At 32.7% G+C, this 13047-nt stretch overlaps 3 protein-coding genes across 3 annotated transcripts; all 3 read right to left on the minus strand.

Moving 5' to 3' along the window:
* Window positions 1–29: 29 nt before the first annotated feature.
* Window positions 30–1577, minus strand: LOC134262967 (uncharacterized; the record flags this gene model as incomplete). The annotated part of the gene is made up of 5 exons (XM_062745282.1): window positions 1386–1577; window positions 1173–1225; window positions 888–1019; window positions 444–564; window positions 30–79 (listed from the first exon to the last, which is right to left on the minus strand). Coding segments are annotated over exons 1-5 (442 nt in total), but the record flags the coding sequence as incomplete, so codon positions are not given.
* Window positions 1578–4260: 2683 nt separating this feature from the next.
* Window positions 4261–9490, minus strand: LOC134262968 (uncharacterized). The gene is made up of 6 exons (XM_062745283.1): window positions 9387–9490; window positions 9204–9256; window positions 8917–9048; window positions 6309–6450; window positions 5945–5994; window positions 4261–5861 (listed from the first exon to the last, which is right to left on the minus strand). Exons 1-6 carry the CDS (start codon window positions 9473–9475, stop codon window positions 5410–5412), a joined length of 918 nt encoding a protein of 305 aa, XP_062601267.1. The 5' UTR covers window positions 9476–9490; the 3' UTR covers window positions 4261–5409.
* A 13-nt stretch (window positions 9491–9503) lies between these two features.
* On the minus strand, window positions 9504–11189 carry LOC134262969 (uncharacterized). The gene is made up of 5 exons (XM_062745284.1): window positions 10660–11189; window positions 10428–10554; window positions 10128–10299; window positions 9933–10012; window positions 9504–9775 (listed from the first exon to the last, which is right to left on the minus strand). The coding sequence occupies exons 1-5, from the start codon at window positions 10720–10722 to the stop codon at window positions 9684–9686; spliced, it is 534 nt and encodes a 177-aa protein (XP_062601268.1). The 5' UTR covers window positions 10723–11189; the 3' UTR covers window positions 9504–9683.
* Between the last annotated feature and the right edge of the window lie 1858 nt (window positions 11190–13047).

Below are 13047 nucleotides of genomic sequence, written 5' to 3' on the forward strand. Positions count from 1 at the left end.
AACTGTTACGATCTAAAATTATGTTTTACCACTTGTATTGTCCTCACTGATTTTAAATGTGCTCTGCAAATGTATCCGCCTAGAATGAGATTGCAGATTAACTTTATTAGTTGTTTATTATTAACAATTGATTATTAATTGTAAACAATTATTCACATCAATAATGTAATTGACTCGGAAGTCATTAATGTCCCTTTCTGTAAACTGTTAAAACTATATTTTTGTTCCTCATAAATACCACGGGTTATTTTATGTAGATTAAAAAAGAATCAAATGATAACTCCCTCTTTTTTTAGTTTGATTGAAATTTGCATACCAGTTGCAAGTTTCCATACTGTGTATGATTTCTCTTGTTATATAAAAATCACTTCAGCGTATATTTCAGTAAAGAAATAAATAAAAATTAAGGCTGAAGAAATATTTAAAACTACAATGGTTCTTACCATCTACAAAACATTATACCGACAAACACCAGAGAAGCTGACAAAGTAACGGATCCAAGGCCGATCACCAGAACCAGTATTCCGCTCTCACCACTGTCTTTTTCTTTTGCATTGAATAAACCTAAGTGATTGCTATAAATGTCTAAAATACGTATATACATGCATAATTTATCCTTCTTAATTTACGACATTTTTGGAAAACGGGCGTTACCTTACCTGAAATCTGTTTAAATTCTTTAAATGATGAAACGTTTTCCGGGTTAAGGTACTCTATTCCAGCTTACTTATAATACTGATTTTATGAACATAATTGTTAATTCCAATGTATACTAAAAAGACATTCAGTTCCCCCTAAAACTTATTTATTGCAAACCGTTTTTGATACGTCACACATTGCAATAATGTTCATAACATCAATTCTAAACTGAATAAAACACCGCTTACCATGCACCTGACATCCTATATATTTATTGCAAACTTTGTTCTCTGTACAATTACAGGTTTTTCTACATCTGTAACCGTACGAATTCTCTCCACATGGCGTAGAACAGTTTTCTCCAAATGCTCCAAAACATTCTGAAGAATTTCAACAATTGTTCAGTACATTTATATTTCAGAAAATTTTTCATTTCTGTATTATGTATGAAAAATATTAAACAATAAAATTAGTGTCATATAATATGTTGAATGATGTACTTGTAATTACTTGATATATCATATGTTTCTTACCGATACAACGATCATTAAACAAATAGTAACCAGTACAGCATATCAAGGCACCACTAGATAGATAAAAAGTTATATTATTATACTAGTAATTTGTATCTCATTAACACCATACTATAGTACTAATTTTTTGTTATAACAACATTATAATATCAAAGTAATTTTCAACATATTTTTTACATAATAAAAAATAAGTAAAGATGAAAGCAAACAAACTTTGTTCTCCTGCATTTGTTATCTTTCTGAGCGCTGATGTCCACCTGTAGCTGATAAACAAGTATCAGTATAAGATTGAAGATCATCTTTAGAATTCCTTTTGTGTACTATCACAATGAACTTAATGATTTGATATACGGGTTATTAAATACAATAAATGCGTCTTCCTTTTTGAATGACGTACGAGGAGTGTTTATATACTAAATCAATAGGAAGTTATTCTGGAGAAGATATTTTTGTTAGCACACACTATTGTTTTATGCATGTGTATTAAAATAAAATTTTTAATTTACCAAAATTATGTATGTGAATTTAAGGCGAATACCGCCTAATTATGGCTGAAATAATGCCGACTTGGCGTTAAAATCGGAGTTAAACAATAAAAATAAATAAATTAAGTAATCACTGTTTAGTTTGTTAGGTATGGCAGTGCATCAACGAAGCCCGTTATGCATAAATTATCCCACGTTTCAAACTGTTATTGATGTCCCTGGAAATGTAACAATTCCAGGGAACGCTTGGAAAATTTATAATCGTAATATTCAGCAACATAAATACTTACGGCGTTTCAACATATCATACAACCATTCCCCACGATAAAATAAAGTCCAGGTTTTTTAAAATCATTTACGGCTGTTTATTGTTTTCAATTAAAATGGAACTAGTAAATTTACATACATTGTAAATGGTCATTTGCAACATAAATTTGTTAAAAACACTCCGATTGTACACACAGTACACTGAAGTTCATATTAAAGAGATGCCTGAGTTATACTGGTATGAATGCTGAAAAAGAAGAAAATTTCAGAACATAATATTAAGGGAGCTAAACACTTTTTTGAATAAATACCATATTGCCAAGTTTCTGATTGACAACATCTTTGTGGTTTTTGGAGACCCGGTCTTCCAACAATCAAATGGAATTCCCATGGATACCAAGAGGGCCCCGTTATTAGCAGACCTATTAAAAGCTTATACGTGACAATAAGAAAACACTTGCTGTTGCCTTCAACTCAACATTGAAATATATGGACAACGTATTGTCAATTAACAATGGTTATTTCCATTCTTAAGTCGACACGATATATCCCGCTGAACGTGAGATTAAAAAAACCTTAGAGTCTTACACATTTTATTTCATATTTAGATATTTTACTGGGAAAAGACGTTAATGGCAATCTAACATCAAGTATATCTATGATATACGTGATGGATTTATCACCTGCATACGAGATTTAAATCTTTCAGTTGATTCAGTATACGCAAGAGCATGCTCTACGTATGAACAATTTCTAAAGCAAGGTAAATGATAACCCCCATGAGTAAATTGAAGCCACAACGGAAGAACTGGCCCCAAGACCATAAACTGAGAACAAAATTAAGTAAAGATTTCGAACTATTCTTGTAAAAAGAATTAAGCAAGCAATGCTTCGTAGGTTTATTTGTTGCATAGTCAGGTGTTTCAAAATAACCATTTCAAATTCTAATAAAAAATGTTACTAGCCAAAACTTTAATCAAATCTCAAAAACTTAATTCAGTTCCAATTTTAATATAAAATATTTATCCATAGCAAGAAAAAAGTCAATCAAATCCATAGATTAAGATTTTCTTGAAGTATATGCACTACAAATGACATCAGCTAAGCGTTAAACTAACGGTACATGTTGTAAGAAATCTCTGATCAAAGAACCCAGTAAGAGTCATCTTTTTAAACAAATATGTTTATAACTCATAGCATAGGTTTTCTGTTTTGTATTTATCAGGGACACTTGTACGTATAATAAAAATTTACCCCATAGTAATAATATATGCTGTAGGGTAAACTTCTATTACAGACACAAGTGTTTCTGTCTTTACATGAAAGCTGTCTCTAGAAAAAAAAAAACCTCAGGTAGATTTACGAAAAAGTCTGAATAGTCTTGAGGGAATTCTTAAATATAAATAATAACGAATCAATTAAATGTTCTCAACTCCTGTACTAGAAAAAGATCATGCTAAAGTTGAGTAAGGAGGAATTTAATAGATTTTGATTGTCCTCTGAATGCTTAGACGTAACGGTTATTTTGTACCAACTTTGAATACTCCAAATTATAATCTAATCACCATGACAGGAATTTTGTGCGTACATACATTAGTGATTAACTTTTCTAATTCTCGGAAAAAATTACACTCTATCTATTGACATAAACATGGGTTTAATTGGAGAATTCCAGTGATAAAGCAGGACAGTTTTTTTATCTCTTGCAGAAAACTTTATTTTCTCTTCTATCTTAAAACAGGCCAAAAAGTATTAACAATGTTCTTTGTTATGAAAAGAAAATCGAGAATTAAGTTTAAACTAAATACCATATTTTAGTTTAAAATGACAAGCAGAAGATACAGGCATGAGGTCCTGTACAAAAATCAAAAAGGATTCGGAGACAAGTTTAAAACTTATACTAATCCGTTTCCTAATTATTAATGATAAAGATGACAGACCCTTATCAGAAAGTTACAAATTCCGGTATTGTCACACTGTGAGAGGATATCATTTTATTCCAATAAATAAGTTTTGGTATTTCACAGTTGAAAATGTAATAATAATGCATGATTACATTGTTATATGTATAAAACAAGGGATAAAAAAAACTCTTATGATTTGTAGTTGAATATAATGTTTATATAACTACAAATCATGGGAGATCCTGTAGGAAATGAAATATATGTTGTACGTTTGATTTTATTTTTCTTTTCATTTTTTTCACATGTTTGTGATTATACTTGACGTACTCAAATTTCCAAGTTTATAAGATCGTTTATCTTAATAAATAACATAAGGGTATGCGGGTATCTTTCAAAACCGATCATTTAAAAACTTCAACGCTTTTTTTAATGTTATATCTCTTAATGTTATTAAAAATCATTGTTAATACTTTTAAAAACAGATAATTACAATTTTCAACCTGAGTTACACCTACAGCTAGAATGCAGCTAAGAATCCCTGTAGTACAATATAACAGAGGCCCAGGGGCCACATCGCTCACAGCACTGTGGCTAGGAAAAAGCAAATATCAACAGCTTCAATGCATAACTGGTCCCAACCTACCCTTAAAAGGCAAAAAAGGGTAAGGAGGAGGGGTTACGATTAAAACACTATCTGAGGCTGCTTCGATATGAATATTACTAATCATGGCTTTGCCGTTCTTGAGGAAAAGATATTTACCTATATTTCTATGCTAAAGTTTATTTGTCTATTGTGGCCCCACCCTACCCCGGGATCATGTTTTGAACAAACTTGAATCTGCACCACCTGAAGATGCTTCCATATAAATATGACCAACCAGGCATTGTTGTTCTTGAGAAGATTTTTAAAGATTTTCCCTATATATTTCTATGTAAAACTTTAATCATTTATTGTGGCCCCACCCTAACCCGGGGGACATGTTTTGAATAAACTTGAATCTACACAACCTGCGGATGTTTCCATATAAATATGACCAATCATGGCTTTGCTGTTCTTGAGAAGAAGATTTTTAAAGATTTTACCTATGTATTTCTATGTAAAACTTTGATTAGTCCATTGTGGCCCCACCTACCCCTGCATGGGGATCATGATTTGAACAAACATCAATCTACAATATCTGAGGATGATTTCGCATGAGTTTCATCTTTCCTGGTTCAGTTGTTCTTGAGAAGAAAATATTTAAAAGATGCCATTAATTTTTCACTAATTCATTATTATCTCCCCCTTGGAAGAGGGTGTGGTCCTTTCTTTGAACAAACTTCAATGCACTTCACCCAATGATACTTTGTGACAAGTTTGGTTGAAAATCGCTCATTGGTTCTTGAGAATAAGTTGAAAATGTAAAAAAAAAATGTTTACGATAACGCCAACAACGACAGACAACGGACAAATATTGATCAGAAAAGCTCACTTAAGCCTTCGCTCCGGTGAGCTAAGAATGATTTCTTATGCAATACGCGTTGTTTATTCAAGAGTTTTCTTCGTTTGTGATGGAATGATAATTATAAATGAAATGAGAATTATAAATGCTCAATTAAAACAGCTTTCTCTGACATATTTGGCACACAGTCATCGTAATTGTTGCTTAAAGTGTTTACATATGGTTTAGAAGTGACCGCTTTTAAATCGGAACAGGACTTTGATATTCTCCGTAAACGCTTGGCATTCTGGGGAATACTGGCGTAACAATCGTCACCAGGAAACTCGGACAAGGTGACAAGAACACTTTCTCTTTGGTAACGTGCGTCAACAGAGGCGTACCCTTCGCCTCCTTCCTTGTCTGGTTTCTTTTTCGCGTTATTCTTGTAGTTGAACAACTGATTGTACCCTGTAGAGTTTATTCTGTATTCCGCTGTCGCACGTTCTTCATTTTTCTTTCCATCGAGGCTCATTTTGGATTCCCGAACATCGTCATAGGTTTCTTGATATATTTCCTGTTTACCAGGAAATGAAAGCAAGTCCACTCGAAACCCTGTAAACGTAATTATTATTTAAATATTTTTCCTAATGTTACGAAATACATATACAATTGCTACGATCTAAATTGTGTTTTACCACTTGTGTTGTCCTCACTGATTTTAAATGTACTCTGCAAATGTATCCGCCTAGAATGAGATTTTAGATTATTTAATTATTAATTGTGTATTACTAACAATTATTCATTAATTATGAACAACAATTTACATGGAGGATGTAATCAATTCGGAAATCAATAAAAACTCTTATTTTTTTGTTTCTCATATACACCACAGTTTGTTATATATTGATAAAAAAGAATAAAATGATATACCTCTCTTTTATGATATGATTGAAATTTGCATAAAAAGTTTCCATGCTTTAAACTGGTTGAAGTTTCAGCATATAATTGAGAAAGAAAGAAAAACAAAGGCTAGAAAAATAAACTACAAATGGTTCTTACCATCTGCAAAACATAATACCGACAAACACCAGAGAAGCTGACAGAGTCGCGGATCCAAGTCCAATCACCAGAATCAGTATACCGCTCTCACCACAGCCTTTTTCTTGTTCATTGAATGAAGCAGAGAGATTGCTATAGTTGTCTAAAACGTATACATACGATGGCCGATATGAGCCGTCAAAATACAAGTAAAAAGTAGCTCTATTATGTACGTAGAATCAATGGCAAAACGCAAGAAGTTGTAGTAGTATAATTTGTACATGTACAAATCTTGAGACAAAATACACTCGAGACTACTTAACATTCCTTAGATTTATTGGGAAGATAATCTGTAAACTTAGAAGGGACAAAATCAAAAACATATGTTGCTGATTTTTCCCTCTATTTTCTCCGATTCCCCTCATTTTTAGTTGTTTAATAAATGGTGTGCACCTTACTTCAGTTGATTAACAAAATTCAGCAAGATTATTTTCATTTTCGCCTTTGATCACTCTGCGTGTTTTTTTAATTGTAGTCTCAGTTTTTTTAAATTTTAACTTTCACGACAACAAAATTATTAATCTCAACCTTTATTCGTAGGCCCCAAGATACCGGTAAAAGATTCATGAAACAATGAAGCTGCATTTTTATTATTTCTTTTCCATCCAGATAAAAATCTGTTGCTTGATGATATGTGCAAGAAATGTGTTTATTTTTAATTTTATGCTCTGCCTTTTCCATATTAATTTTTTTTCTCGGAACGAATGAGGAAATACAGAATGTTTAACATAAAATGCAGCTCATTTACTATGAAATCTGAATAACGACTCTAATAAAATATGCCTTAAATAAATGATGGGAAAAAAACGATAGATTAGATCGCTGACAATATATGTAAAAGTAAAATCAGTGTTACTGTTTTAAATATCATTAAAAGCATTGGCATATGATACATCATTTACATGTATTTACCAATTCTCAATAAAAAAAGAACAGAAACAGGTGTTTTTCTGTCTCTGCTTACACAAATTTACGGAATGTTCCTTCGTTCCAATGAGAAAAAAAAATAATGAAAAGTAATGTGGAAAAAGGGCAAAGTATCGTATGAAACAGGGGAGGATCCAGCCATTTTTGAAAGGGGGTTCCAGGGTTGTGTCCCTCTAACCCCCCCCCCCCCCTTACAAACTCTCAAGATCTAAGGTTGTGGTAAATATTATCTTTGTTTTATTTCCTTTTTTCTTTGAAAACATACCCCCAGTCCAAATAAAAAAATAAACATATTTCAAAAACTACTGATGCCTTAAAATAGAATTCAAGTACAAAGGATTTTTTTAGAATTTAAAAAACGTTTTTGGGGTGGGGTGCGGGTGGGGTTTAAAATAAAGAGTTGCATGTTAGTTCCTTCAAAAGATATAATCAAAACATGGTACGTACATGTATATAACAAACACAGCCAAAGATCGCGGGAATCTAAAATCAAATTAAACCTTGCATGTTACATATCACACATAAAATGTATAAAAATACGTAGAATAGTTTCTTCCATTCTCTCATTAAAAAAAACAATAGTGAAGGTGAATGGAGGAAAATAAATGTGTGAGAATCAATCTATTCAATACATAAAATAGACGTACAAATATTTACTAGTATTCTCGGAAAACGTTCTTTCTTTCTCTCTCTCTCTCCACTTGGCAAAAATAAAAGGGGGTTCCAACCCCAGGACCCCCCTCTCTGGATCCGCCAATATGAAAAAATAAACACATTTCTTACACAGATCATCAAGAAACAGATTCTCATCTAGCGGCAAAAGAAATAATTAAGATACATATCCCTTGTTTCTGGAATTTTTAACCAGCATCTTGGGACTTATGATTAAGGTTAAGATTTTGTTGTCGTAAAAGTTAAAATCAAAAACACCCAAAGAATCTTAATAGAGACACTTGCAAAATATTTGATGAGATCAAAGACGAAAATAAAAAAAAACAAAACTCGCTGCATTTTGTGATCAATTGAAGAAAGGTACACATCATTTATTTAACAAAATAGAAGAAAAATCAGATACACATGTTTTTGATTTTGTTCCTTCTAAGTTTACAGATAATCTTCCCAATAAATCTAAGGAATGTTAAGTAGTCTCGAGTGTATTTTGTCTCAAGATTAGTGTACATGCACAAATTACTACTACAACTTCTTGCGTTTTGCCATTGATTCTACGTACATAATAGAGCTACTCTTACTTGTATTTTGACGGCTCATATCGGCCATCGTATATACATGCATAATGCATCCTTCTTAATGTGTAAAATTTTCTAGGAGCAGCCTTTACCTTGCATGAAATCTGTTTTTAAAATTATAAACTGTGTTGCGGTCTTATAAATACTATCTGAGCACATGCGTTATTATGATTTTATACACATAATCATGGATTAGCTACTGATAGAGTATTTTAGTTTCTGTTCCTTATCTTCCTTAATAACACGTGTTTGCATCTGTTTCATATTGCAATCGCGTTAACATCTATTCGCAAATCCTTTTCGATACATATGTACGTCAAATATTAAAATTTTGCACACAACATCAGTTCTAAAAAAGAAATGTCATCTAATGCAAATAACCAGACATCACTCACCATTCACTTGACATCCTACGTATTTATTACAAACTTGATTTGGTTTACAGTTACAGATTTCGCTACATCTGTAACCGTAGAAATTCTCAACACATTCTGTGGAACAGTTTTCTCCAAATGCTCCAAAACATTCTAAAGAATTTCAACAATTATTCATAAGATATACATTCTAGGAAACTTGTATTATTGTTTTTGTGTAATATAAGTGAAAAACAATAAGCAAAAATATATTTGGTAAAAACATAAATGTCTTATAGTGATGAAACATATTATAATGTGATACTTACCAATACAACTGTTATTATACGAATAATAACCAGAGCAGCATTTGAAGGTACCACTAGACAGATAAAAAGTAATCTTATTAATCTGACTTTCAGACTATTGCAGAACCACATTGTTTTTTAAACGACACTAGATTATTACCAAAGTGTTTTCATTAAATGAAGAATAAGTAACTAAAAACTTACTCTAGGTTCCTACATGTTTCTTTATCTGTTTGTGCGCTGATGTCCTCCTGTAGCTGATAAACAAGTACAAGTATAAAGTTGAAGATCATTCTTAGGATTCTTTATAAATGTACTATCACAATACTATCCTAATGAACTAAGTAATTTTATATACATGTTCATAAACAAGTTAAATGCTTCTTCCTTTTTGAATGAGGACGAGGAGTATTTATATCCTATATCAAGAGGAAGTAATTCTGGAGATATTTTTGTTAGCACTCACAATGGTTTTAAACACATGCCAGTGAGATAAAACTTTTAATTTTCAAATGAAGGTGTATGCCAGAGCAAATACCACCGAAATATAGCTTTAATATCCCCAAACCGGGTTTTAAAATTTTCTTCCAAATCTACAAAATAAAATATTAACAAGATAAATACTGCTAGCATATAACTACAATCACATGTACGTCATGTATCAGAATATGTAAGTCGTTAAGAAATCTCAATCTTTATTGAGGAGGGAGAATCAAAACATGCAAGAATAACATTATCTCCAGGGCATACCAGTGAGACTATTGTATCCTCTACCAGTACCTCTCTTCTGCCAGGCACCATCAAAAGACACAGTGATGTCTCCATCACTTCTACAAAATGAATAACACAAATGTGCAATTATATGTATTAACAAATATTATTGACATGTAAATTCAAAACATAATTTATATATCAATACAAACAAAATAAATTAAAAAAGATTACAGTTTCATTTCTTCTTGAAGAACTTCATTACAACTCTGCCCTGCCATTGCCTCTAAGTGTTTCCCCACCTCTCTTTCTCTGCTTTTAAGACTCTTATTTGTGATCCCCGGGATATTCAATGCAGCCAGTAATGCATTTACATGAGTTATTCCATAACCACCATTTAGCATACCTAAGAGATTATTACCAGAAATAAAATGAAAATAAAATAATTCTTTTACATTTTAACTTCTGTATTATTAGTATTAAATTATTTTTATCTGCTTATTTGCAAGTCTAGATAAAATTTCTAATTTATACCTGCAGCCAGCTTTGTGTTGACATCCCCAGCATATTGCTTCATATTTGCTTTAACCCTATGCTTACTGCTCGTGGGTATGTCGTTAACATGGGCACAAGTGGAATGTGTGCACTTTATCTGCAGAACCTGCAATTGACCAAAAGTTAACTGAAAGTGAAGGCGAATGCCGCATCTTTAAAAACGAATTTTTTAGGTACATAGTCATTGACAATATTTGATAAAAATAAATACCTGTCCTAGTCCAAATTTCCTTTCACCTATAGTGTTGACAAGCTGAAGTGCATTCCCACACATAGTGCAACCTCTTTTTAAATTATCAACAAGAGTGCCGAGTTCTACAATCCGTCTTCCGACACGCCATGAACTCTCTGCACTTTGACCATTAACGGTTCGTAGGACAGGGGAAGAATCATTTTCCAAGCACGGAGCATCATTTTTGGCATTTAATATTTACAAAATAGATTAATTTAATGATCGAATCTTTTGCTACGTATTCCAACTGTCAAAATAGAGCAGAACGATCGCACAATACAGACACTTACCATGTTTACCTCGTAAGGCATGGGCTTCTCTTGCTTCTCCTGCTTTCTTTAGTCCCTCAAGTCTGCGCAGGAACGAAGCTTTCCTGAACGTCCCTTTTTCAGACCGGGGCATCGTTGCATTTGTATTCAATCAAATGAATTTTATGTTAAACAACCACCGAAGAAAAATTGCGCCAAGTCCAAGTCATAACCGGAAGTCTCATGTCGGTGTATAACATTTAAAACCGGAAACGAAAAAGTATGGCCTTGCCTTAATATGATTTTCTGGTGAACCGAGATTTACATAATTGAACAAATTAATTATCGCTAAATAATTGTAGTAGTAAATAGAACACTCTTATTCTCTCAAATTAGCGTTACTTTACAAGAGGAAAAGAAACTAAAGAAAGATAATATGGAAGGACAATGATTATTATAAAATCAAAATAAGGATATATTAAGAATTTGGAAATGTTAATCGAATAAAATGAAATACGTGGTGATAACGAACAGTATTCAAGCTCAAAAGTCCATTCAATAATACATAAGAGGAGCAGAGCAAATACGGCGCTCAGGTGGGATCAGGTGCCATATAGGAGTGAGCATCCCCTGCCGACCGGTCACACCCGCCATGATCGGAAAATAACGAAACATCCCTCGTCAATTCAATGTGTAAATGAGCTGACAAGGTCATTACATCGAGCATAGAACCTACGAAATGATGACTTTAAACCAGACTGCTGATACTATTTTTAAAGCAACTTGTTTGTCAATAATTTAACTCGTTTTAGAAATTGTTTATACGTAGAGGATGCTCATAAGTATGGAATCAACTGAGAGATATAAACTTCGTACTATGCAGATGATGAAGGTCTATTCAATTTGCTGCATAAGTAAGGGAAGTTGGGGATAGAAAATTTAAAGTCATCACGTTTATCATAGAGCTTGCTTGTTAGATTATCATTAACGTCTTTTTCAAGTAAAATATCCAAATATGAAACAGATGTGTCAGACTATGTGGTATTTCTTCTCAAGCTCACCAAGATATATCGTATCGACATGAGAATGGACATAATTACTATTGTTAATTGACAATACCTCGTCGACATATCTAAATGTCGAGTTGAAAGCCACAAGTGTTTTCTTTTCACGTACAAGATATTGGACGAATTCTGCTTGAAATGTATACAGAAATATGTCTGCTTATAATGGGGGGAATAGGTATCCATTTGAATTCCAATGGATTGTTGGAAGTCCTGGTCTCCGAAAAAAATATATGCATATATTGTCAATCAGAAACTCAAGAATGTTTTTGATGTCATGCGACTTCAGAGTACTTGTGCGTACAATTACAATGTTTTTCAACAAATTAATTTTGCAAATGACCAATGACAAGGTAAGTAAAGTTTCGAGTTCCATTTTTATTGAAAAAGCAGCTATAGATTATATAAAAATGCGTGGGCATTAGTTTATCATGGGGGAATGGTTGTGTATAAAGTTGAAAGTCATACGTTTTAAAGCTGTTGAGATTGATAAAATCTTGTGATTTCAAATTTTCCAAAAGTTCCTTGGAATGTTTAAAGAATTAAACAAAAAAGTAAGTTGTAAATATGTGCTGCATTGTTTGTTCTGGAAACGCTTATGCAAATTAACGGTCAAGTTTACACTATATAGAGAGAATGAATTTGTTCGTTATAATCCCGGATTGGGTCTAGTTCACGTTCATCCTGAAGTTATTAAGTTTGTTAATGCCAACAGGATGGAATGACTTCAGTCTGTGCATCGAGAACTTTTCCTTGCTTTTTCTCAGAGCGTCTGTCCATCTTGGATTATGGCCAATAACCACTATTGTGATGTCATCCCATTTGTGATCTTCAAGGTTGAAATGTCCCTAAAGGGTTCATTAAGGTTTTTGGTCTTAATGGTCGAACGGAGATTATTGACTCTACTACGTAGATGTTTCCGCAATATACTATTTAGAACAAACTTTGCATCTAATGAGATAAATGCAGTTATTTGCTTGACAGGACAAATTCCCTAGTATTTTGTAAGGACAACTCTTGAATTTTGCAGCCTGTACCTGGGCCGTACAAGCTGT

Source organism: Saccostrea cucullata, unplaced genomic scaffold (genome assembly GCF_032062105.1).
Source record: "Saccostrea cucullata isolate Sc308-1 unplaced genomic scaffold, CSIRO_AGI_Scuc_v1 ctg11504, whole genome shotgun sequence".
Lineage (NCBI taxonomy): Eukaryota > Metazoa > Mollusca > Bivalvia > Ostreida > Ostreidae > Saccostrea > Saccostrea cuccullata.

What these genes read in the sequence shown, in the direction of transcription:
- LOC134262969 (XM_062745284.1), bottom strand. Translation starts at nt 10,722, where the DNA reads ATGTGTGGGAATGCACTTCAGCTTGTCAACACTATAGGTGAAAGGAAA. An exon ending in GGAAATTTGGACTAGGACAG is followed by an intron (nt 10,555 to 10,659) that starts GTATTTATTTTT and finishes GGTCAATTGCAG; the next exon opens with GTTCTGCAGATAAAGTGCAC. An exon ending in AGGATACAATAGTCTCACTG is followed by an intron (nt 9,776 to 9,932) that starts GTATGCCCTGGA and finishes TTTATTTTGTAG; the next exon opens with ATTTGGAAGAAAATTTTAAA.
- LOC134262968 (XM_062745283.1), bottom strand. Translation starts at nt 9,475, where the DNA reads ATGATCTTCAACTTTATACTTGTACTTGTTTATCAGCTACAGGAGGAC. An exon ending in CGTAGGATGTCAAGTGAATG is followed by an intron (nt 6,451 to 8,916) that starts GTGAGTGATGTC and finishes TATACGTTTTAG; the next exon opens with ACAACTATAGCAATCTCTCT. An exon ending in CAGTGAGGACAACACAAGTG is followed by an intron (nt 5,862 to 5,944) that starts GTAAAACACAAT and finishes TTACGTTTACAG; the next exon opens with GGTTTCGAGTGGACTTGCTT.